At 39.9% G+C, this 22,949-nt stretch overlaps 1 protein-coding gene across 1 annotated transcript in view; it reads right to left on the bottom strand.

The window, feature by feature from the left end:
* PLBD1 (phospholipase B domain containing 1) overlaps positions 1-22,706 on the bottom strand; it is a 95,414-nt gene extending 72,708 nt beyond the window's left edge. Inside the window, exons 1-3 of the mRNA XM_044679083.1 lie at positions 22,676-22,706; positions 20,406-20,603; positions 10,563-10,782 (exon numbers count right to left, since the gene is read on the bottom strand). Of these exons, the coding sequence (XP_044535018.1) occupies positions 10,563-10,782; positions 20,406-20,603; positions 22,676-22,706 (449 nt within the window). The remainder of the gene's footprint in view (positions 1-10,562; positions 10,783-20,405; positions 20,604-22,675) is intronic.
* Between the last annotated feature and the right edge of the window lie 243 nt (positions 22,707-22,949).

Below are 22,949 nucleotides of genomic sequence, written 5' to 3'. Positions count from 1 at the left end.
TTGTGTCCCATTCATTTTTCTTGGAGACTTTGGATATAGTTGTTTTTAACTATTGTCTTTTGAGTTTATGTCTTGATCTTTCCTGTTACCATAGTAACATTCTATGGTCAGATTCATTTTCTGCAGTTTATTCATTTTTCTAGTTTGTTTCTTGACTTTTAACTTTATGTTAAAGCTAGGTTCTGTTTTCAAGGTGCAGGGGACATTTTTCCAAATTTTCATGCAGTGGTTTTCAGAATTAATTCTGGGGGTCTCTAAGTCTTCAGTTCTTCTAAGATGGTATGATTTTTAAAAAAGATTTAAGAAGAGGTGTGGCCACTACTCTCCTGGCCTGTCCTCTGGTCTGTAGTGACAAAGAAGCACTCTTTTTCTGAGAATAATGTCTGTGCTCCCTTGTGAATGAGCTCTCGTCTCTACTCTGGAATAATGATCTGGAGCCCTGTTCACCTGTGACCACACTTCCTAGTGTGCTAGTGCCTCTCTTCAACCTGGGTCTGCCACTCAAGAATTGTGTATGTCTGGGAAATGCAACATAGCCAGGCACCTGGAACCTACAAAGGGTCTCCTATAATTTCTGTCTGATCGATTGTCCAATCCCCTTACCATTCATGGGCTGAGAGCTTCCTAAACTGATGTTGCTGAAGCTTGCTCCAAGGCCTGCTGATGACTTATGAGAGTGAGGCCTTTGCTGTACCATCCTGGTGCAGGCTAGACCTTTCCTGCAGGCTTCCTAAGTTGTCTAGGGATGGAAAATTGCTTCACCTAAACTTTTTGCTGGTTCTGTTGCTCTAGAATTTATTTGAAACATTACTTTCAAATTTTTTGGAGTGGAATTTGGGAATTCTCAAGTTAGTCCCTGCCTGCACTCTACCATCTTGGACCTGAAGTAGTCATTCTCTGAGGGAATCAACCTGTGAGTACATATTGGGGGTGGCAATTCAAAGGGGGAGACACAGATAGTGGTCATTATTAAAACAGTTCTTCTGAACATACTCATTTCACACTCTATCCCTTCATACAAGTATTTCCTTACTTCTCTTCCAAGTTTTCCTTATTTCCCAATAAAATCTTATTACATTCACATGACACAATTTATTCAACCATTTCCCAAGGTACTGAGCAATAGTTGTAAAAAAATGACCATTTTTTGGAGAAAGGAATTCTCAATGCAGGAGTTCCTTAGACTGTCAGATCATGGTTTCCTTTCATATTGATGCACATACCTAGACACATATGCTGGTCAAACTAGCTCTTTGAGCTCTTCATCTAACTATGTATCCTATTTCTCCTATTTTGTTTTTCATGTATGATCAGTTAAACCAAATTCTTGATTATAGAACTCATTTAGGAGACTCTGCAATATCCCAGGGCTTGATCCAATCAGCATAGTGTTATCTATAAACAGAAGTATTTGAAGGACTTCACCAGTAGGATGGTTAAATAGAAAAAGCTTTGGTTTTGTTTTGGAAGAACCTGGTTCACATCTTGGCTCTATATGTATGACCCAGGGCAGTGATGGTGAACCTTTTAGAGACCGAGTGACAAAACTGCAACCCTCACACTGAATGTGAGCCACCCGCCTAACCCCAGACAAAAGAGGGAGGAAGCACTCCCATTGCACTGTTGGGCAGAGGGGCAGGTTTGCCAACATGAACCTAGGCTAAGTCCCTTTATCATGTTTTTTGGTAATAATCACAAAATGAAAATTATCTCTGTGTTTATAATCAATCAATAACAATCTATTAAATGCCTACCATATATGTTAGCCACTGTGGTAGACCATGGCTAAAGTTGATAAAAATGAAATAATTCCTACTCTTAAGGAGCTTACATTTGATCAGGGGAGACAAGATATATAGTTACAGACAAGATAAATATGAGGTGATTTTGGGGAAAGGCATTAGCAATGGAGAAGGGGGAGAGGATTGAGAAAGGATTCATATGGCACTAGAGCTGATTCTTGAAGGAAAAAAATCATTCTAAGTGGCTGAGGCTTACCTCAGTGTTCCAGGCATAGGGAATGGTCAGTGGAAAGGTATAGACATGCACCTTTCACAATATTTTTGCATGATTCCTTGGTGGACAGTAGATAAGGTGGCATATTTTGCTTCTTTATAGTCAACAAACAAACTGAACATTTGGATCTTATATTCTCTACCTCTCAGTAAATTGCGAGACTCTAAAGGTATGATCTATATTATAATAATTTACCATTTATAATATGTGAAATTAACATAAAATATAACTCATAACTGGTACATTTGCATTAAGGTAGGGTACATGACAGTGCAGTTTCAGACTTCTGGAATGGGGTAGTGAAAGCCCCCTGTGCTGCTTCTGACCCAGTGGTGTGGCATGATTATGTCTGGACATCAGAACACATGACCCAGATTGTCCAATTAAAAGCCAACTAGGTATAATGTCATGGGCCATTTAAGAGCCAGAGCAAGGGTGAACTCCAGGTCTTTTTGATCTGGTCCCTTCCTGATAATTTATCTGGCCCAACCATGTTAGCTGGGCCCCCTGGTGGCCACTTTTAAAATGTGCCATGGCACATTGAGAATCTGGGACCTGAACATGGGAAGACTAAAATAGTTAGAAGGATCTAGTAATATCTTTCTTTCTCACTTTCTCTTTACTAATAAATAATTATAAATTTGACATAAAGTCTCCACATTTAATTTTTAATTTAATTTTTTAATTTTTAATTTTTAAAAATTATATATAGTTATATCACTTACTGTATCCCAGGAACTGTGCTGAGCCCTTTATAATTATTATTACCTCATTTGATCTTCACAACAACCCTGGGAGATAGGTGCTATTATTATCTCCATTTTACAGCTAAGGAAACAGAAAAACAGATTTTTAAGTAACTTGCCCGAGAACACACAGCTAAATGTCTGAAGCTGGATTTGAACTCAAGATTTCTTGATTTCAAGCCCAGTACTCTGGGCGCTAAGGTACCAGCCTAGCTGCCTGTCATATCATTTGCAAAAAGTTTCTTCATTCTCTTTTCATAACTTTCATCAAGAATGCTCTTGATATATGTGTAGATCATTCTCAAAAAAAATTTTATAAAAATATAAAAATAAAAAAGGCAGATATAGATTCTTGGTTACTGACATTCTTTTTTATCATGGAGTTTTGGGGTAATAATAAGGACTATGACTTTCCCCAAGTGTTTAAGTTTTGCTTCTCTTCTTCAGATATTTCTGAAAATCAGTCCCTTAGTGACAGCAAAATTTGTCACCAGTATCACTGATCTATATATATTTGGTCTAATACAGCTCCTCTCTCATCTTTGTTTTTCATGTGCCATTTCTTATTCATGCCCTATCCCGGGGACTATATTATTGTTCTACTAAGATTTAAGGAGGAAATAACAGATTTAACTTCCATTTCCTGCCACACTATCTTCTGCCTAATTTCCAACCTGAAGAGGGAAGAGGAAAAGTGAAATGGGACCTCTGATTAGACTCTACCTTCCATCTTGAGCTACATGTCTCCTACCTGATCTCCAGCCTCCTCTGGGATGAGGAGAGGCACTTTCCTTTTAATAATTAAATACTCATTCCTGGTTATACCCTACATATCCCAGTGATTCCAAATTCTGCCCTGCCAAACCTCAGCCTTAGATCACTCCTACCATCTACAATTTTTGCTCCCACAAATGTGCTGCTACCAAAGGTAAAGAAAATTATGCAACTATTTTGATTGAATCTGCTACAAATTTATACAATCTCATACATTGTCAACTGGTCCCTCAGTGATACTAGGCAATCTTTCTATAACTCTCTTATTAACTCACTATTCCATAGTAGCTTTTCCAAAACTTTTCATCCTTCCTCAAATCTCCCATGACTCCCCATCCTTGACCCTCTCACCTGAGAACTTTGCCATGTATTTTACTGAAGAAAAAAATTAAGTCTTTTGCTGAGTTTCCTCATCTCATTTCTCCGATGACTTCTTCCACTATCTCCCCCTTTGTCTACCACACAAATGTAAACCTACTCCTTGCCAAGAACAGCCTCTCTACCTGAATAAGTGATTTCATTCCATCCCATCTCCTCCAACAGACTGTTACCTCTGTCATCTCCACTCTCTCACTTATCTTCAATCTTTCCCTATCTACTGGCTCCTTTTCTACTCCATAAAAAACATGCCCATGTTTCTCCCAACCTCAAAACTCATCACTTGATCCATCTATCCCTGTTATTTTCCTGAATCTCTTCTGTCTTTTGTGGCTGCTTGTTTGTCCTTTGTTTATGAAGAGGACAATGGCATCACAGGGTAATGTCTTGACTTCCCCCATGGATTGGACTTAAGTGAAGCAAGCATGTCAACCCTACTTTCTCTTCCAGTCATTGAAGTCCAGTGGCAAGACAAATGTTAGTACTACTGGCTATGGCCCAGGATGCAGTGGATGGTCTTGGAATCTTCAATGTCTAAGGAGGCTTTATGTATTACACAGGGCCTTCTTCAGCAGCCTTTGTGTCCATTGGAACATATGGTTCTCATCTGCTCTCTCCATCAGGGAAATCTTCACATGCTTTGGGTAGACATCACCCTAACTTACCATCTGCTAAATTCTTGGAGACAATAGATGGCACCATTTCTTCTCCTCTTACTCTCTTCTAAACCTCCTGCAATTATCCCACTAAAACTGCTCCATTCAAAGTTATCAATGATCTCCTAATTGCTAAAGCCATGGCTTTCTCTCAATTCTCATTCTTCTTGATCTCTCTGCAGCCTTTGGTACTGTTAACTTCCTGATGCTCTTCTTTCTCGGTTTTTGGAACACTACTTTCTCCTTGCTTTCCTCCTACATAAATGACCACCCCATTTCAGTTTCATTTGCTAGATCCTCATCCAGATCATGCCCACTAACTATGGATGTCCTAAAGGGCTCTGTTCTAGGATCTCCTCTCTTTCTGTCTGTCTCTCTGTCTCTGTCTCTGACTGTCTCTCTGTCTGTATGTCTCTCTCTCTCTCTCTCTTTCTCTCTCTCTCTCTCTCTCTCTCTCTCTCTCTCTCTCTCTCTCTCTCAATTTGAAGNTCTCTCTCTCTCTCTCTCTCTCTCTCTCTCTCTCTCTCTCTCTCTCTGTCTGTCTCAATTTGAAGGCTTCATTAGCTCCCATGGATTTAATGATCATTTCTATGTTGATGATCCCCAGATCTAGTTCTCCAGGCCTGACCTCTCTGCTGTTGTTCATCTACAACTGTCTGTTGACATCTCAAACTTAAGATAAAGCATCTTAAATTCAACATGTCAAAAACCAAACTCGGTATTTTTTCCCTTAAACTCTCCTGGTTTCTAGACTTCCCCATTATTGTTAAGGGCATCCTCCTCCTCCTAATACCCCAGGCACAAAACCTAGGTGTCATTCTTGATTCCTCACTATCTCTCACCTCATCCTCCCCACAGACACACACACCCCGTCCATATTCAATCTGTAGAAAGACCTGACAATTTCACCTTCTCAGCATTTCTTCACCATCTTCCTTCCTCTCCTCTCGCACTACAGCTCACACCTGGACTACTATAATAGCCTAGTAGTCAGTCTGCCCGCCATAAGTCTTCCTCTGAAGTTCATCCTCCATTCAGTTATCAAAATGATTTTCCTAAAGTACTAGTATAACCATGTCACCCCCGCTCTTAGTAAACTCCAGTAGCTCCCTATCACCTTCAGAATCAAATAAAAGCCCTCTCTTCGGCATTCAAAGCCCTTCTACCTTCCCAGTCTTTTTATACCTTACCTCTCCCTGCCATATATACACATACTATTCCATCCAATAATACTGACCTCCTTGCTGTTTCACGAACAAGACAATCTATTATTTGGTTCCAGGAATTTTTTTAAACCCTTACTTTCTTATTATCATTTGTAAGATAGAAGAGCAACAAGGGTGAGGCAATCAGGGTTAAGTGACTTGTCCAGAGTCACACAGGTAGGAAGTATCTGGACTTGAATTTGAACCCAGGTCTTCCTGGCTCCAGGCCTAATACTCTACCTGTTGTGTTACCTCGCTGCCCCTTCAGGCATTTTCTCTTGCTAGGAATGTTCTCCCTTCTCATCTCCACCTCCTAGTTCCTCTGGTTTCATTCAAGTCTCAGCTAACAGCCCACCTTCTACAGGAAATCATTTCGTTTTCCCTCTTCATTCTAGGGTTTTCTTTCTATTCGTTATTTACTATTTATCCTGCATATAGCTTATTGGTAAATCTTTATTTGTTATTTCTCCCATTAGATTGTGAACTTCTGGATGGCAGAGATTGTCTCTTGCCTTTCTTTCTATCTTTGCTCTTTAGCACTGTGCCTGACACATAAAAGGGATTTAATAAATGTTTATTGACTGCCTGACTGAATGGACCATTTGATGAATAATGAGTCATTCATTAGAGATGTTTAAATAAAGGCTAGGTGATCACTTACTGGCATATTGCTTCATTTAGGGTTTTATACTCTCGAAAACCAATCAGCATTTATTCTATACCTACTACCATTCAATTAGGAGGCAGCTAGGTGGTACAGTGGATAGAGGGCTACTTCTGGAGTCAGAAACACCTGAGCACAAATCTAGTCTCAGACATATACTAGCTGTGTGATCCTAAGCAAGTCACTTAGCTCAACTGTAAAATGGGGGTGATGATAGCACCTACCTTGCAGCAGAGATGTTGTAAGGATCAAATGAGATAATCTTATGGTACCTAGTTGGCTTAGTGGAAGGACAGCCACGCCTGGGGATGGGAGGTCCTGGGATCAAATCTGGCCTCAGGCACTTCTTAGCTATAAGACTCTGGGAAAGTCACTTGGTCCCAATTGTCTAGTCCTTACTGTTCTTCTGCCTTGGAACTCATATACAGTATCAATTCTAAGACAGATGGTAAGGATTTTTTTTTAAAAATGAGATGTTCTTTAGGATGGCTTTTAATGTCCCTCCCAACTCTAAATTGTCTTCAGACTAATAGTCCCTCTATCAAATGCAGACAAGACTACCGAGTACTAAAACTAGCCTTCAAACTAAAGAAGCCCAAGAGTACTCTCTATACTTTCTTCAGTAAGTTACTTTTGAAATGTAGGGTGTGCACCATTGAAGAAAAGGCTGCAGACATGCAAGATTCTCCTCAGTCTGATCTTAAACTAGAAAGCTGACACCATTACCATCCCCTATGCTCCAACACAAGCTTCTGATCCAGCCAGACTGGTGTCTTCTCTCCTTGCCAAGGGATGTGTCTGACTCATTCCAGTCTCCTATGTCTTTTCTCTGGGTGCCATCTCTACCTGGAATGCCCTTACCCAACCTTGCAGATCAGCCAAATCCCACTTAGCCTTCAAGGCATGGCTGGAGTTAAGTTGACTTCAAAAAGCTTCCAGCTCACAGTGAAATCTCTCTCCTTTGATCTCCTGTGTCCCTTATTAGCTGAACCACTTGTTTGGCATTTAGCATGCAAAGCTTTGTATTTTGGACTTTTTATGTTTGTATCTTTTCTCCTCAACTAAAAAAAAGAACTTTTCCATGCTTGTCTGTGCCCCCTACAATCCCTAGCACCATGCTCAACAGATACTCAATAAATATCCACAGGCACTTAGTGTCTGCTCTGGGATAGACACTATTGAATGGATGAAGGAAGAAGCTGCCTAGTAGTATCCTGACTATTTTTAAAGATGAAGTGGTTCTGTGAGCTGAAATCAATTTACATGGCACATGTCTGCTCTTGTAGGCATTCCAGACACCTCTACTACATGGAAGACTTGGGAACTTGGGCAACATAGCAAGCAGAAACAACAGCAGAGCTCATTAAAAACTGTTTTTCACAACTCTACACATTGGTTTGCTACGCATAAAGACCTTTTCCATATATTTTAGACTATTAGTTTACTTAGCAATATAGGTCCATTCGACTTTTCTGAAGAAAAATCAGATTTCGACATCTTCTCAGCACAGGTTGGCTCTAATCCTAGTGTGTTTTTCATAATTTCAACAAGATAGGGCAGACAGAAATTCCTCCAGTTCACTCTTTAAGTAACTGGCAAAGGACTGAAATACATTGCCTTTCCCCCTCCTCTATCCCCTTGTCCGTAACAAGCTTCTTTAGCCACAGGCTGAAGAGAAGTTGCTCTGTTCTTGACTGTAACTGCTAAGAAGTGGTAAGAAGAAGGCCTGTAGCTCTAGCTTGACATAAGGCCCTTGTTCACTTTAAGTAACTCCATTTTGTAAGCACAGTCCATTTGAGTAAGTAGCACAGAGGCAAAGTACTTGACAGACATAGTAAAAAACGTACATTACTTTGGGCATTTTACTGTTTAGACATAATCTTGGGGGTGGGGTGGGGTGGTTGTGTATCCTCAGGTAATCACCTCTTATTGAAGACCACCAATGGAAATTCTTGCCTACAGCTTAGGTAATAAACCACCAACCAGATACGAAGTGTAACCACTTAATGCTCTTAGTTAGAACCCTAAAAGCTGCTGAGTGGTCAGCAGGATCATCTCCTGAGGAGGTGCCCCTTACCCCAACCCCCTACTCCCACCACATCAGCTCAGTAGGAGCTGATTGATGGAGAATTACCAGAGAGGAAATGAGCTTTATCGAGACTCCCAGTATGAGACAAGCTTTACCAAGATCTTTAGGAAACAGGTTGGTGGCTTGTTCCTCGAGAGGTTGATGATTGTACTGTCTATAAGGCTGATAATAAATGTCTGACCTGAATAAAGAGTGATTGCATGTAACGATGAGTACAAGTCTAATTTAGTGTTACTTAGCTGTCAATATTCCCAACATATAGCATTAGCTATATTGCCCAATGTTGAGGAAAGTTTCTAGTCATTCTACATTCCATCAAACTTGATTGTTTTTTTTTGTGAGCTTATTCATATTTTCTAAAGGACCAAAGAAGTGTAAACACTTATTAACACTTCCTTTAGAAGGTTCCAATGGGATAATCCCAGTGCTTGAACTCTTTCATTCATGAATGGGTGCTCTGGTGCCATCTGGGTTGAATGACCAGAAATCATCCTCTTTTTTTTTTTTTTAAATCTTCAAAAATCCTAGTTTCTCTTCATCATAACTTATAGATTTTTCTACTTGTGAATTCATCAGAAATATTTTTGAAATTATTTACATACTTAAGTTGTATAAACTCTTGGGAGATAAGTTCTTTTCTCTTGGGTGTGAGGGATATGATGTAGGTCATCCTGGGAAGGGTTCTTAGACTATGATGCATGATAACTGAACATGTCACATAATAAAATCTCTAAAGTCACTACTAGATTAATATCAGATCTTTATTTAGTCCAAGTCAGCAACAACATAAAAAAAAGTCACTATGGCTTTAAAAATATAGGTATGGAGAACAGTGTAAAAAGAAAGGGGGCCAAGTAATCTAAGACACCTTAAGTCCAGGGAAGGATGAGAATGGATAAGAATGACTAGTAACCTTATTTTTTCATCCTTGTTATTTTAATAAAACTTAGGAGAAAACATAAGTAAAACTTGCTTACAATAACTTAGCATCTATTAGTATTCTTGGCTATGTTGATTCAAGGTTAGAAAATTAGAAGGCTCTTGACTTTTATTTCTAATTCACTTTGACCTCCAATGCTTCTTAATAAATAACTCTGCTTGTTAATTTATTTCCACATACAAACTGATTACTTAGGAGAATATATTTTGGACATTTCTTCAAACAGCTTCCTACAGGCAGAGTGGTCAGATAGATAAAGAGAGTCACAAATTAGAGCATTGATCACACTTGGTCTCATCTTGGGGAACTTTTATTTGTTATTATTTAGAACTGTGATTTTCAAACTGTTTGGTTGAGATTCCCTAGAGAGCCAAAAGGTTATTGCAAGGGGTCCATGTGTCCATACGTACACCAAGTGTTGCCATTTTCACTTTTGTTTTAGCTTTGGTAAGTCACATGATGCAATAAAATGGATTTCATGTGGATGATTTTTAAAAACCTGGTATTTCTCTCTTTCTGGGCTATAAGGATGATATATGACTTTTTTAATTTGTCAAAATGCCCTTCCTAAAGTTGTTTATCCTTGAAATTTATGGCGCATTTAAACAAATTCATTTCAATACATTATCAAAAGCATAGTCATTTTTGTCATGTATTTCTCAGTCAACAACAGCCAATAATATAACTATTGTCGAGTGAGAGTGTGAAAGATTTTCTGAAGAAACAAAGAGATTCCCAGACACAAAAATACTGGGAACTATTGGCTTAGGTCTTTCAGCAGTATGATCATAGAAGGGGTGTGGAAGGAAAGGGCTAGAGCTAGATTCTAGGTGCAAATACTAATACTATTTTATACATAAATATATGCAAAAACTTTAGCCACATTACAATTTTAATTTTTAATATAAGGAGAGAAAAACTACAACTGGATATCAAAATGTCCATGATAGTGAGTATAGAGGTAGTATTAAAGGAAATATAACAAGTAGTATGAAGTGTTTTCAATCAACCAGTCAACAAAAATTGATTAACCACTTCCAGTAGGGAGAATTGTATTCTAGGTGCTATGAATACAAAGGCAAAATAATACTTACTCTGCAGTGAGGTAGCCTTCCAAAAAGCCAGCTACAAACATGATAAGTTCATTGCTCAAGGAATTAGCACCATAACCAGCTTTTATCTCCAAGATCCCCCAGCCTGTAGTTTGTATAGTGTCATTATAAAATCCATATGCATCTCCATCTGGGTCTAAAGAATCTTTGACTTCTGCTGTCGATGTTGAGGAGTTCCAATATACAGTGGCATAGTGGATTCCTGAAGGAGGGAGGGGGGAAAATATATATATATTCATTTAAAAAAAATCAAACTTTTCTATGTTACTTGTACTTCCAACAACAGAGTATATATGGACTTAAGGTACTGAAAATACTAGTTCTTACTTACCTTTGGAAGATTAACTATAGCAGACTAGATTTTAGCCACATTTGCGTTTAATGAAATCTAGACTGTTGGGTTGGGAAGTCCGTCCATCTGTCTCTCGTTCGAGGGAGGCCAGGGTCCAGATAAAGTGTGATCAAAGAACAATTAAAGAGAGTCGGAAGAGATCAGGTAGCCTTTGCACAAATCCCATTAAAAGGGTGTTAGAACTCAGCTTTGATACTGATATCAGATTCTATTATTATTATTATTTTTATTTGAAAAATTTTATTTAATTGATTTATAATATTTTCCATGGTTGTATGATTCATGTTCTTTCCCTTCCTTCCTCCCACCCCCCTTTAGTAGCCAGCAAGCAGTTCCACTGGATTTTACATGTGTCATTGATCAAGACCTATTTCCATATTGTTAATATTTAGATTAGGGTGATCGTTTAATTCTATGTCCCCAATCATATCCCCATCGACCCAAGTGATCAAGCAATTGTTTTTCTTCTTTGTTTCTACTCCCACAGTTCTTTATCTGGATGTGGATAGTGTTCTTTCTCATAGGTCCCGCACAATTATCCTGGATTATTGCATTGCTGCTAGTGGAGGAGTCTATTACATTCGATTGTGCCACATTTCTAGTTCATTATTTCTTTTAGCACAATAGTATTCCATCACCAACAGATATCACAATTTGTTTAGCCATTCCCCAATTGAAGGGCATCCCCTCATTTTCCAATTTTCAGATTCTATTATGATCTAATAATAAATGACCATTACAATATAATTATTTCGCAGTATATCAAATTTCCACCTTCACAACTGTCTTTCTCAGCCTTCCACTGCTATTCATTGCCTCTATTCTACCTCCTAACTTCTTGGGTCTTTTAGTACACACTGGGGGCTACTTGCTGAGGCTTCTATGGAAACAGGTAGTAGAATACCTAACTCCCACATATTTAGTGCAGCAAAACCTTGAAGTCAATACCAGAACGAATAATAATCCAAAAATCCAATGAGAAACTACAGAAGTGGCTTTTTCCACTTCAGAATGACACAAAACCAACCAGAAGCCTAAAGGCAAAAGAAATGAGAATCCTCCAATAAGGCTGACATAGGCAATGGGTAGCTTTCTAGTATGGTCAGAGTCACAACACTTATAACCTTCTAGATTCTGTTTCTGGAAGCAGTAAGAGCAGAGAGCTCACCAGAGAAGGCTGAAGGATAATCAGAAAGTACCTGGGTTGGAATTTTTGAAGCAAAAAGGTAGTAGCAGTAAGCAGTGAGGAAGTAAGTTCTCTCAATGTTCAGACTAGGAAACCCCTGACCCATGAGCTCTGAGGTCCCTAATCTTTTGTCTTCAGATTCCAGAGAGGGTCCTAAAGATTCAGATCCCTGAGCCAGATTCAAGGGAGTTTGACCTTCAGAGGTGATGTTCTGCACAAGAACCCAGGGGATTAAAGATGAGAACATTCAACCAAAAGGGCAGCATAGGACAGACCTTGGCCATGAAATAAAACTCCAATTCAGGAACTAAAGCTAGAGATGAGTAAATCAAAGACTTCAACAACCAGTATCCAAAATTATTATGCTTGGAAAGACTGTCAAAAAAGAGGGCAAGTAACCATATCAACTGCAAGTAGAGACTCAAAAGGAAAAAATATATATATGTACATATGTACATATATATTTTCCTCAAGTAGCACTTCATAAAGAAAAAAAACACATATATATGTATATATATTTCCCTCAAGAACTACATGTATGAAGAAATCAAACAAGAGATTAAAAAAAAGAAGAGCTCTATAGGAAAGAAGTTGAAGGAGAATAAATAGCTTAGAAAAAAAGTGGTAAACTTCACCCAAGAAATGGACTCTGAAGGTCAAAACAACTTCTGCTAAGACCAAACATAAATTAGTGACTCCATAAAACAGCAAGAAGAAAAAAAACTAAACAAAATCAAAAGAATTGAGATAAGATTGACATGATGAGATAGTGTGTTGTGAACAGGAAGTTTCCAAGAGCAGAAGGTGGGTTAAGGAAGCCCAAAATTCATTCCTAAACTACTCCTTCACCCTTCTTGACCCCTTTTAGAGTTTAATGAAGCCAATGGACTCTGTCTCAAAATAATGTGTTGAAATGGATGAATACAATTCATATAAAGGGTGACCCTACCACCTCTTTCTCCTTTATTCAATATTTGGCCCTTTAGGAGATTTAGTGGGAACTGAGTGAATCCTACTGTCTCTGTCTTGTGACTCAATTCTGGATCTAGTTCAGTTCCCATTCGATTATGGGTCTAGTCCAATTTCTGTCTTGTGAAAAGACTTCATTCAACTGTAAGAACTGTGAGAAAATATTTTTGAATTGTTTAAACCTGCATCGCTGGGAAGCTGGACCACTTCTTGTGGCTTGGAGGCCCTTAACTTAGGACCTAAGTTATGTTGACCAGAAACCCAGTCAGATCTGAAGACTGATGTAAGGAGTTTTCTCACAATTATACATTTCAAGCAACCTATATGCTTTATCTGAAAACTGGCCCCCATACTGATAAATCAGTTATTGTTTTCATGTCCCCTTGATTAAATACAAACTCTTGGAGCTAGGGGTAGACAGCTCTTTTTCTGATTTCAGGGAAATGTACATGTTTATCCCCTACCCCAACTTGGAAAGCTCTAATCTTTCCTCCAATTAGAAATAGATTACCTAATTTTGTATCCCAGTTCATTGTTTTCTTTTAATTAATTGACCTTATTTGACCATTTTTAATGCAAAGAAGTTTGTCTCCCCCATATTTGTGGTCCAGTGCCAAAGCTGAGGAAGGCCTCCAATTTATAAGGCAATTGATTTGCATTGCTTAATAAACTGATATGCTTGGAAGAGGAAACTTTTGTTTCCTTAATCATTTCATCTTTCACTCACTGCAATGGAAAGGAAGAGAGATTTAGCATAATTGTCAGTAGATATTTAGGTATTTCCACTGTTGTAGGTAAGCATTTTGATACTTAATAGTAGTTGAAAAAATTTGAGTTGGATATATACTGTTAATATAAATATACACATAAATAAAAACAACTTTCAGATAATATTTGAAGAGTTTTTGAGAGAAAATTATTTGTGGTGAAAATTTGAGGACTTGGATCTCTTTAGAATGTGGACTGCTGTCTTACTTGCTTAGTAAAGTATAATATTATATAAAAAGGGAGATGAATCTTTGTTGGAAACAAGAGAAATATGAATGTAAAGAAACACTATTCAAAGGCACCAAAGAGTTGGAGAACCCATGGTTTTTAAATTTTCTTTTAAAATTTTCTTTTCTCAATTACCTGTAAATGAAATTTTTTGACATTCTTTTAAAAAATCTTTGAGTTCCAAATTCTCTCTCCCTGCCTTCTCCCCTCCTTGAAAAGAAAAGTAGTTTCATACCAATTACACACGTGCAGCCATGCAAAACATTTCCATATTAGTCATGTTGCAAAAGAAATCGCAGACCAAAAAAACTCAATTATAGTAAAATTTAAAAGATATGTTTCTGCATATCTGCATTCAGATTCTATCAGTTCTTTCTCTGACAGTGGATAGTGTTTTTCATCATAAGTCCTTCAGATTTGTTTTGTTGTTGTTCAATCATTTCAGTCATATCTAACTTTTTGTGACCTCATTTGGGGTTCTCAAGGCAGAGATCCTGAAGTGGTTTGCCATTTCCTTCTCCAGCTCATTTACAAATGAGGAAACTGAAGTAAACAGGATTAAGTGACTTGTCTAGGGTCACACAGCTAGGAAGTGTCTGAGGCCAGATTTGAGCTCAGGAAGATGACATTCAATCCATTGACTGCCTTCAGAGTTGTAGGGCCCATGTTTAATCCTTCTTAGCTGGCATTCAATTATTCTGCTTAATGGAATTCGACTTCTGCCATCCCTGGCACATCTTACCCATATTTGTATTGAATTTTTTCTTAATCTGAATTATTTTATTTGTAGCTTAATTGTTTGGGATTTGTTTCAATCATATTTCATTCAAGAAACAATTTATCAAGAATGTACTATATGGGGCTCCCTAGAGATGGGAGGTCCTGGGTTGAAATCTAAGGCCTCAGAAACTCCTTAACTGTGTGACCCTAGGTAAAGTCACTTAACCCCAATCGCCTAGCCCTTACCACTCTTTACCTTGGAAATGGTACTTAGTATTTATTCTAAGACAGAAGATAAAAAAGAACATACTATGTGCAAGGTACTGTGCTAGAGAAAGCAATACAAAACCAAAAGTAAGCAATGCTTGCCCTTAAGAAGGTTTTCCTGGAGGGATACATCATAAACAGAAAGTACACACAAAAGGATATAAAGTAATTTGAAACACACTAACAACGAAGATGAAGAAAGACCTTGAGAAGGTGCTCTCCAGAACAGAGCTAACCCAAGACACTTTTCCTCCTTGCTTTCTTATGTCTTGACATCTCTGTCCTTCATTTGGGAAGACCTTCAGACAATATCTTTATGGTACCTCCTTTCCTCCTTAACTCATTTGCCCACACTCAGCACTGGAGTGCTGTCCTCCTCCCCTCTTAGCAGGGTCTGACTCTGGCATATAGTAAGCACTTAAAGATTTGTGACTGGGGCAACTAGGTTTTGGGTAGCTAGTATATTGAGAGCCAGGCCTGGAGATGGGAGGTCCTGGGTTCCAATCTAGCCTCAGATATATCCTAGATGTGTGACCCTGTGCAAGTCACTTAACACCCATTGCCTAGCCCTTGCCGCTTTTCTGCCTTGAAATCAAAATGAACACCAAAACTAAAATGGATAGTAGGGGTTTTCAAAAATAAATAAGTAGGGGGCAGCTAGGTAGCTCAGTGGATTGAGTCAGTTCCAGAGATAGGAGGTCTTAGGTTCAAATCTGACCTCAGACACTTCCTAGCTGTGTGACCCTGGGTAAGTCACTTGACCCCCATTGCCTCGCCCTTACCACTCTTCTGCCTTGGAATCAATTCACAGTATTGATTCCAAGGCAGAAGGTAAGGGTTTTATAAAAAACAAACAAACAAATAAAGACTTGTGGCCTCGTTGCCCTCTGCCTTCTGGAGTCCCAAGCTTTCTCTAAAGTATAACTTAACAGTACCATGAAAGAACATTGGATTCAGAGCCAGGAGACCCAAGATAGAATCTCGTCTCTCCCACTTTCTGCCAATGTGAACCATGTCACTTAATTCTGGGGAGCTTCAGTTTTCTAATTTGCAAAATGAAGGCATTGGATTACATGGTCTCTAAGGACCCTTCCAGCTCTAAATCAATAATCCTATGACTTCCTACAAGAGGTCTTTCCTGGTCTTCCTAGTATTGCAAGTGCACTGCCACCTCTTCCTTTCCCACATCATTTTGTATTTGCTCTGTCTATATATATTCCGCTCTGTACATATTGATTTCCTTGAAGGAAGGGGCAATTTTCATTTAGGTCTTTGTATCTCTGGCACCTAAAATAATCCCCAGGACACACATAGTAGGTGCTTCATAAATACTTGCTGGATGGAATTATCTTGCCAAACTTTTAGAATTGGGCTTTTTCTTCATCAGTAGTAGTCTCATTGAATCTTTATAGACAAGTTAGATAACATTTGGGGGCACATCATGCCAGGGCTAGAATATGTTGATTCTTGGCTTAAATAGCTGTACACCTGAATTATTACTTCAAGAGAAATCTCATCTCCCTCAACAAGGCTGAGTTACCCATCTCAGGACAGGAATGTGTCTTGTGGTGGTTTGCATGAGCCAAACTTGCCAATGTGTGGGGCTTTCACTATTTTCCTTGGGATGATGAGAATGTGATCCTAAAGTTTATATTGATTTTTATCCTTTAGATTAAATTGCCTTTCTAATTATTACTATTAATTGTCCCATATTTTAATAGGCTAAATAAAATTCTTGTCTTGAAGCATAACATAGAAGCTACTTATGATTAAGATAGCTTTTCTAGAAACATATTTAAAAATAAAATTTCCAATAGGCTTCAAAGTATAAATAGCATATCCATGAGAGGTCTGAAAGTATTTGATTCAAAAAAGACCAAACTAAATGCAAAACACACACACACACACACACACACACACACACACACACACACACACCCCAACCCATATCCAAACCAAAATGTGGAAGAAAAAGAATCATGTGAGACTTCATAACTGATGCTAATGTGACTTTAAAGAAGTAAAACTGAAATAGGGAAACTCTTCCTAAACCATCTCTTTACCCTCTCAGGGGATGTTAATATGTTTCATAAACTAGAAATTATAAAACTAAATCATTATGAAAGAAATGTAAAATCATTACCATATCAGCTGAAGTTGTAATGAAGAATATTTTGGTCTTTGATTCTAATTTGAGTTGTCCAAGAAGAGAGAGGGCCAGAGGAGCACTTCTCTGGATGGTAAAGTATAAAAAAGGGGTGAAGAACCTGGCAAAATTACCATGCTTGTAGATGATACTAAATTCTCTGGAGTATACACTACCAAGTCCTGAGTAGAAACTGTAGGAAGTCCTGCAAGGCTCTAAGAGGGCAGAGCTGCAACAGAATTGATTTCCAAATAGGAAGTACATAAAAAAAAAATAATCCAAACTCAACCTATGAGATGATGAACTTGGTCTTTGTTTTGATTTAATCCAATCCAATAAATACTTATTGAGGGGATTTGGCCTAACTACCCATGCAAGAAAAAATAGATGGCTTACGAACGCCTCTTCTGTAGACTCTCATATCTGTTTGGTTGGAAAAGCCCTAGAGCTTGTCTATTAATACATCTAACTTAGACAAGTGTTTAAAAGACATGATAAACTGGGGCCACAATGAACAAGTGGAGGAGAGAAGGCTGGATTTCCTTTTGGGACATTGTACTGTCATACACCTCCAATCTTCTTCCTGAAACAAAAGTCTGTTAACAATATTCTTTTTCTTTTCTTTTTGTTTAGCATACCAACTTGATACCTTCTGTTTTTAATCTCACACTCATTTCTGAGTATGTTCCTTTGCCCTCCTCTACAATGGCCAAGCAAGCCACTGTAGCCAAAATTGAAAAAGAAAGAGGAAAAAAAAAAACAGTTCAGCAAAACCAACTGACATATTGACAGTATCTGAAAGTATATGGAATATTCCACACTCATGGTCCCCCTACCATGAAGGGAGGGAAGTACTTGTCTCCAGGGTGAAATTTGATGATTATAAAAATCAGCATTCAGTTTCACTGCAATTTCCTTCTTTGCTCTGCCCTATCCAGGTAGCCAATTTTCCTTTCTCCACCTCCATCTGTAACTGAAGGTTTCACTACTGTGATCTGAGCTCTCATTGGTGAGTATTCACCTTATTACAGGAGATAAAATGAGATGTAAATGATCCTCTACAAGATATAGAAGGCAACTTTTACTTTGAGTGCAAAACCTCCGACAGTAGCTTCTAGCAAGCCCCCAGTCAGGGCATATATCAGTCATCTTTCAGTAAACCCCAGGCTGAAAAAGGAATCTAAGGGCCTTCCTATTACAGAACTGCATGGTTAACTTGAGATGCCTGGGTCAACTTGCACTTCCCCAGAGCATTCTAACTTTACAAGATAACTGTTTTTCAGCCTCAGAGTTTTAAGAACGTTTTATTTAAAAGCAGTATTTCAAAGTATTTCAACTTGGTAGACTTGGTGCAAACATACTCGGTCCCTACCCCTGGTTCTAGGTTTCCTGGCTCTTCTGCCTAGGAATATAGCTTCTGTGCCGCTGCTGTTCCCACTGGAGAAACAGTTGTACCCTGAGGCATACCATCGGAATGTTCACACACATGCCACATTCTTCCCGGTAAAAATGCCAACCTTCTTTTCCTCCTATGCTAACCTTGCCTGGCATTAAAGGCCTGACTCGATTTCCCAACATTCCAACACAGGTTGATTATTTCTTTTGACTCACTCTCAACCTAGGGGGAACAAGCAGCACACCTCCCCTCCTGCCTCCCCAAATTTCACACACAATGAAAACATGGAGCTAGGAAAATCACTATTTCCCAAAAGAACAGTAGCAAAGAAAGGCGAGGCAAGGTGAGCGGAGGAGTAATCGTTAGCCCTTTCCCGCTCCTCACATCCCCTTCATACTTCAGATTATCCTCCACTGGCAATACCAGCAGCACAAAAGCTATTTCCATTTCTGGGACGATCTCCACCCTCCCTAGCATACCTACTTCTAACGTCATCGTGGCAGTACCTAAAAGCGGATCTGAAAATCAAATAGTATATAAAGACTTACAGAGACATACAGAGATCTCAGATTCAGGAAGATGAGGGTTTAAGTCTTGCTTCTGACACACTGGGCCAAACACAACTTCTCAGCGCCTCCTAAGATTCTAAACAGCAGAGTGGCGCCTGATATGTTTGGGGGTGGAGTGGAGGAGTTCCCCTGTCGCGGAGTTCCCGGCACCTGGGAAATCGAGGGTCACCCCCCCCCCCTTCTTCTTATCTGCCCTCCCCGCCCTCAATCGCTCGATTAGTACACTAAATCGATTTATTTATTCATTCGTTCATTCATTTGCTTGTTTGTTTATTAGTACAAAGTACTAAGGAGCACAAAGGAGGGTGTAAGTGTACCGCTCCTTTACACTAAAGGCTGGGGATAGGGACTGGACCAGTGTTTTCTTTGGTGGGAGGGGACTAGTTGAAATGAACATATTTGAAACTGATCAAAGAGGGACTCACCACTCCAGGTAGTGCCGGAATCACCGGTGATGTATTATTAACACCAGACCCAAAAGCAGCCCCACAACCTCCTCCCAAGTGCAAATGAAAACATCTTCCCAATACCCCACCCCGTTCTTGCGCAAGGTTAGCACCGAAATTAGATTATGAAATAAATAAAAAAGAATCCGCCCCAAAGCCTTCCACCTCTCCAAAGTTCATTTTTCCCAGTGGGAGATTACAAACCCCTCAAATATATTGAGGCGGTGTTGCGTAAGTTCCAACCTGGTTAGTAGTAGGAGAGTCTGCCGGAATCCTCCGACCTCTTCGAAAGTTAATTCCATTCCACACAAATTGGAGTTTTGTCTTGGTCCTCGGGAAAGATCTGTAAATGTCCCACTGGAGGTTGTACAGCCAACTCCAAATGGACGGCCGTTTAATACACGTTTCGGGCAGGAAAACTGGGTCACTTACTAAGTACAGCGATTTCTGACCAAACTTGTCAGGGTGCGAGATAAAGGAGAGGTCAGTCTCTCCACAGAAAGAAGCCTGTTTCTTTGCATTCTCCCAAAGCAACAAGAGGCTAGTAATAAACTTTGTACCACTGACTGCAGCCTAGCAGAGCGTGCGCCAGGGGGAACAAGGAGGGCGAAGGAGTGCGGGCTGCCCGCTGCCCTCCCCCAACCTCCGAGCTTTCCGACATCTGGGAGAGAGAATGGGGAACTGCTGCTGGGACAAAGTTCGACACATTATCCCAGGAGCCAGAAGCTCGCCTCCCCGCAACCCCCCGAGGCTCCCACTTGGGTACGGGTGCTCTCACCTGCTTGCGTCACTGGAGCCCCGAAAGTTAGCAGCAGCAGCACCTGCAGCGGCCACAGCTGGAGCCGCCCGAAGCAGCTGAAGCGGGTCATTGCTGCGTTGGGGCTGCCTCCTCTCTGCCTCCGCTTTGATGTCTCTGGAGCCTCCCTCTGTGGCAACAGTTTGAGGAGTTCCCTTTCAGCCCCTCCCTGGTTCTCCTCTATTAATTAACCTTGACTCGCGGAGGGGAGGGGTCCTGACTTGGCCCATAGAACAGACCACTTCCCGACTTGGCCGTTGTCTTAGAATGGTAGACCGATTTCTGCCTTCCTTTACCCGACTCCCACGTAAACAGGAGCTGAAACGGAAATTCTCTACTTCACCACTGGTATTTTACTAATGCTCAGTTCCAGAGATCTTTGGGGGTGGGGGTAAGGAGTGTGTGCTCAAGCCTTCACTCAATCAACCACCATTCATTAGGTGCTTCCACTAATAGATGAGAACAACCAAAAGGCACGATTTCTAGAAGTCGGGAGAAAGGTAGGAAGGAGAGGGAACTCTGGTAAGGAACACCCAGAAATCCTAACATTCATGCATTTGCTGCCCCAAAGGATTATTCCTAAACCATTGAAGATAAAGTGTATGTCCTATTCCTATATTTAAAACTACCAGGGGAAAAAAGGCATAGAAACCATTGCCAACATCTAGATAAGGCTTACTATGTGCACACCGGGCTAAGCACTTTACCATCGGTGTGTTGCTTGATCTTCACAACAATCCTGAGAGATAGGTACTACTATTATCCTCATTTTTCTTTTAAGGAAATGGAGGCAAACAGAGGCTAATGACTTGTCCAGTGTCATACACTCAATAAGTGTCTGAGGTAGGATTTAAATTCATGTCTTCCTGACCCCATGTCCAGCACACCTCTCCACTCCTACATAGATATATATGTGAATGTATATAGATTTAGATACAATACAATACACACATGTATTTTGTTGTATTGTAGCTACACATACAATATATATACATGGAGAGAGAGAGACAGAGAGAGAGAGAGAGAGAGAGAGAGAGAGAGAGAGAGAGAGAGAGAGAGAGAGAGATTTCTCCTTTTGCAGAACTAGAGAAGTTTTGGCTCTTCACAGATAGTACTTATATGGCCCTGAGCAAGTCTCTGGCCTCTTAGTGCCCTACTGGAACTCTGGGACTATAAATTGGAGGAAAAGGGCAGATCTACATTGTAGAGGGAATTTCCTCCTCTGGAAAGTGTCTATATTAATGAAATCATAGGTCTAGTCCTGATCCCTCTCCTTTTTCTTACAATGACTGAAATCCACATTAGATCATGATTTATAAGGGATCATGAATTTGCAGCTATAAGAATCATAGGGTTAGAAATCATGGCAACAAAGAGAGTTAAATTATAGACTAAGTTATTAGGAGAGCCTGTGGTTGCTTCTTTTCTAAACAGGGTCTAGTCCAACTCCCTCATTTTACAGGAACAGGTTTACCCAATGAGTCAGTCAATAAACACTTATTAAATACCTACTATATGCCAGGCATTGTGCTAAACAATGGGGAGACAAAGAAAAGTAAAAGACAGGTAAACAAGAATTCATCTCAGATCCTCTGATCCCTGAGCCAGCACTATTTTCACTTCTAGGGTGAGAGCATATTCCTGTGTGGAGAGAAAAGAATTAATGTGTTCTTCTCAGGGTGGGATTCTATTAGAGAAGGAAAACTTGTTTAGGAGTTCAGAATAGCATCTCAAAGACAGTTTGTTATTGCCATAGGCCCAATGGGTTGAGAGATCTCTTATCTCAAAGAAAGCAGAACCATTAGGCTATCTATCCTGCCTTCTCATCTCCTCTGACCTTTAGAAGTCAGAAGAGTCCCTCCTGAAGTCATAGCTCCCTTTTCCTAACCTCCCCCTCAGCCTGGTGGAACTCATGATAGTACTCATGCTATGGGGGTGTAGGGAGGGTGGTGCTCAGGCTATGTAACTTTTTGCTTTCTGGTTGGGTAGTCTTTCCTGCCTAGAGTGTAAATTCGGCCCCAGACCTCAGGGATTGAACAGAGTGGATGGGGGTTTGCACCGGGAATCTATAAAATGCTTGTATCTGCACCCATGCATTGGGCATTGCCACTAGGGCGTGACTCCTTCTTCTCATGAGAAAGATGAAAGCTTGCTTCTGTTCACTTAACTGGTCTCTATTTCTTTAAGCCACATCGCAGCATACATTGCTAAGCAGGGTCATGCTTTGGGGGAAGCTTTTCCTAACCCCCCACCTTCTTTCTCGGGTCCCCTGCAGCTCTCCATCCTCCCTACTAGCCCAATAGTCTTCTTTTCTGCCTTGTCTCCGGAGGGAGAAGTGCGATTTGATCTACTCCTTCACTGGGCTTCTAGGAATCGAATCTGCGAGCCCTCTCAGAGTGGCGTGGCGAATTTTTAAAAAGCCATCTGAGAGATGAAAGGAACGGACTGGGCTCTCGTTGGGAACATTTGCAGACCAAGTGTGCACCTTCATGGCAAAGTGGGGATACTCTCTCTTCCCAAAGTAAA

This window comes from Gracilinanus agilis, chromosome 5 (genome assembly GCF_016433145.1).
Source record: "Gracilinanus agilis isolate LMUSP501 chromosome 5, AgileGrace, whole genome shotgun sequence".
Lineage (NCBI taxonomy): Eukaryota > Metazoa > Chordata > Mammalia > Didelphimorphia > Didelphidae > Gracilinanus > Gracilinanus agilis.
Note: the sequence above shows the minus strand (reverse complement) of the source record. Positions and strands in the feature narration are given on the sequence as shown.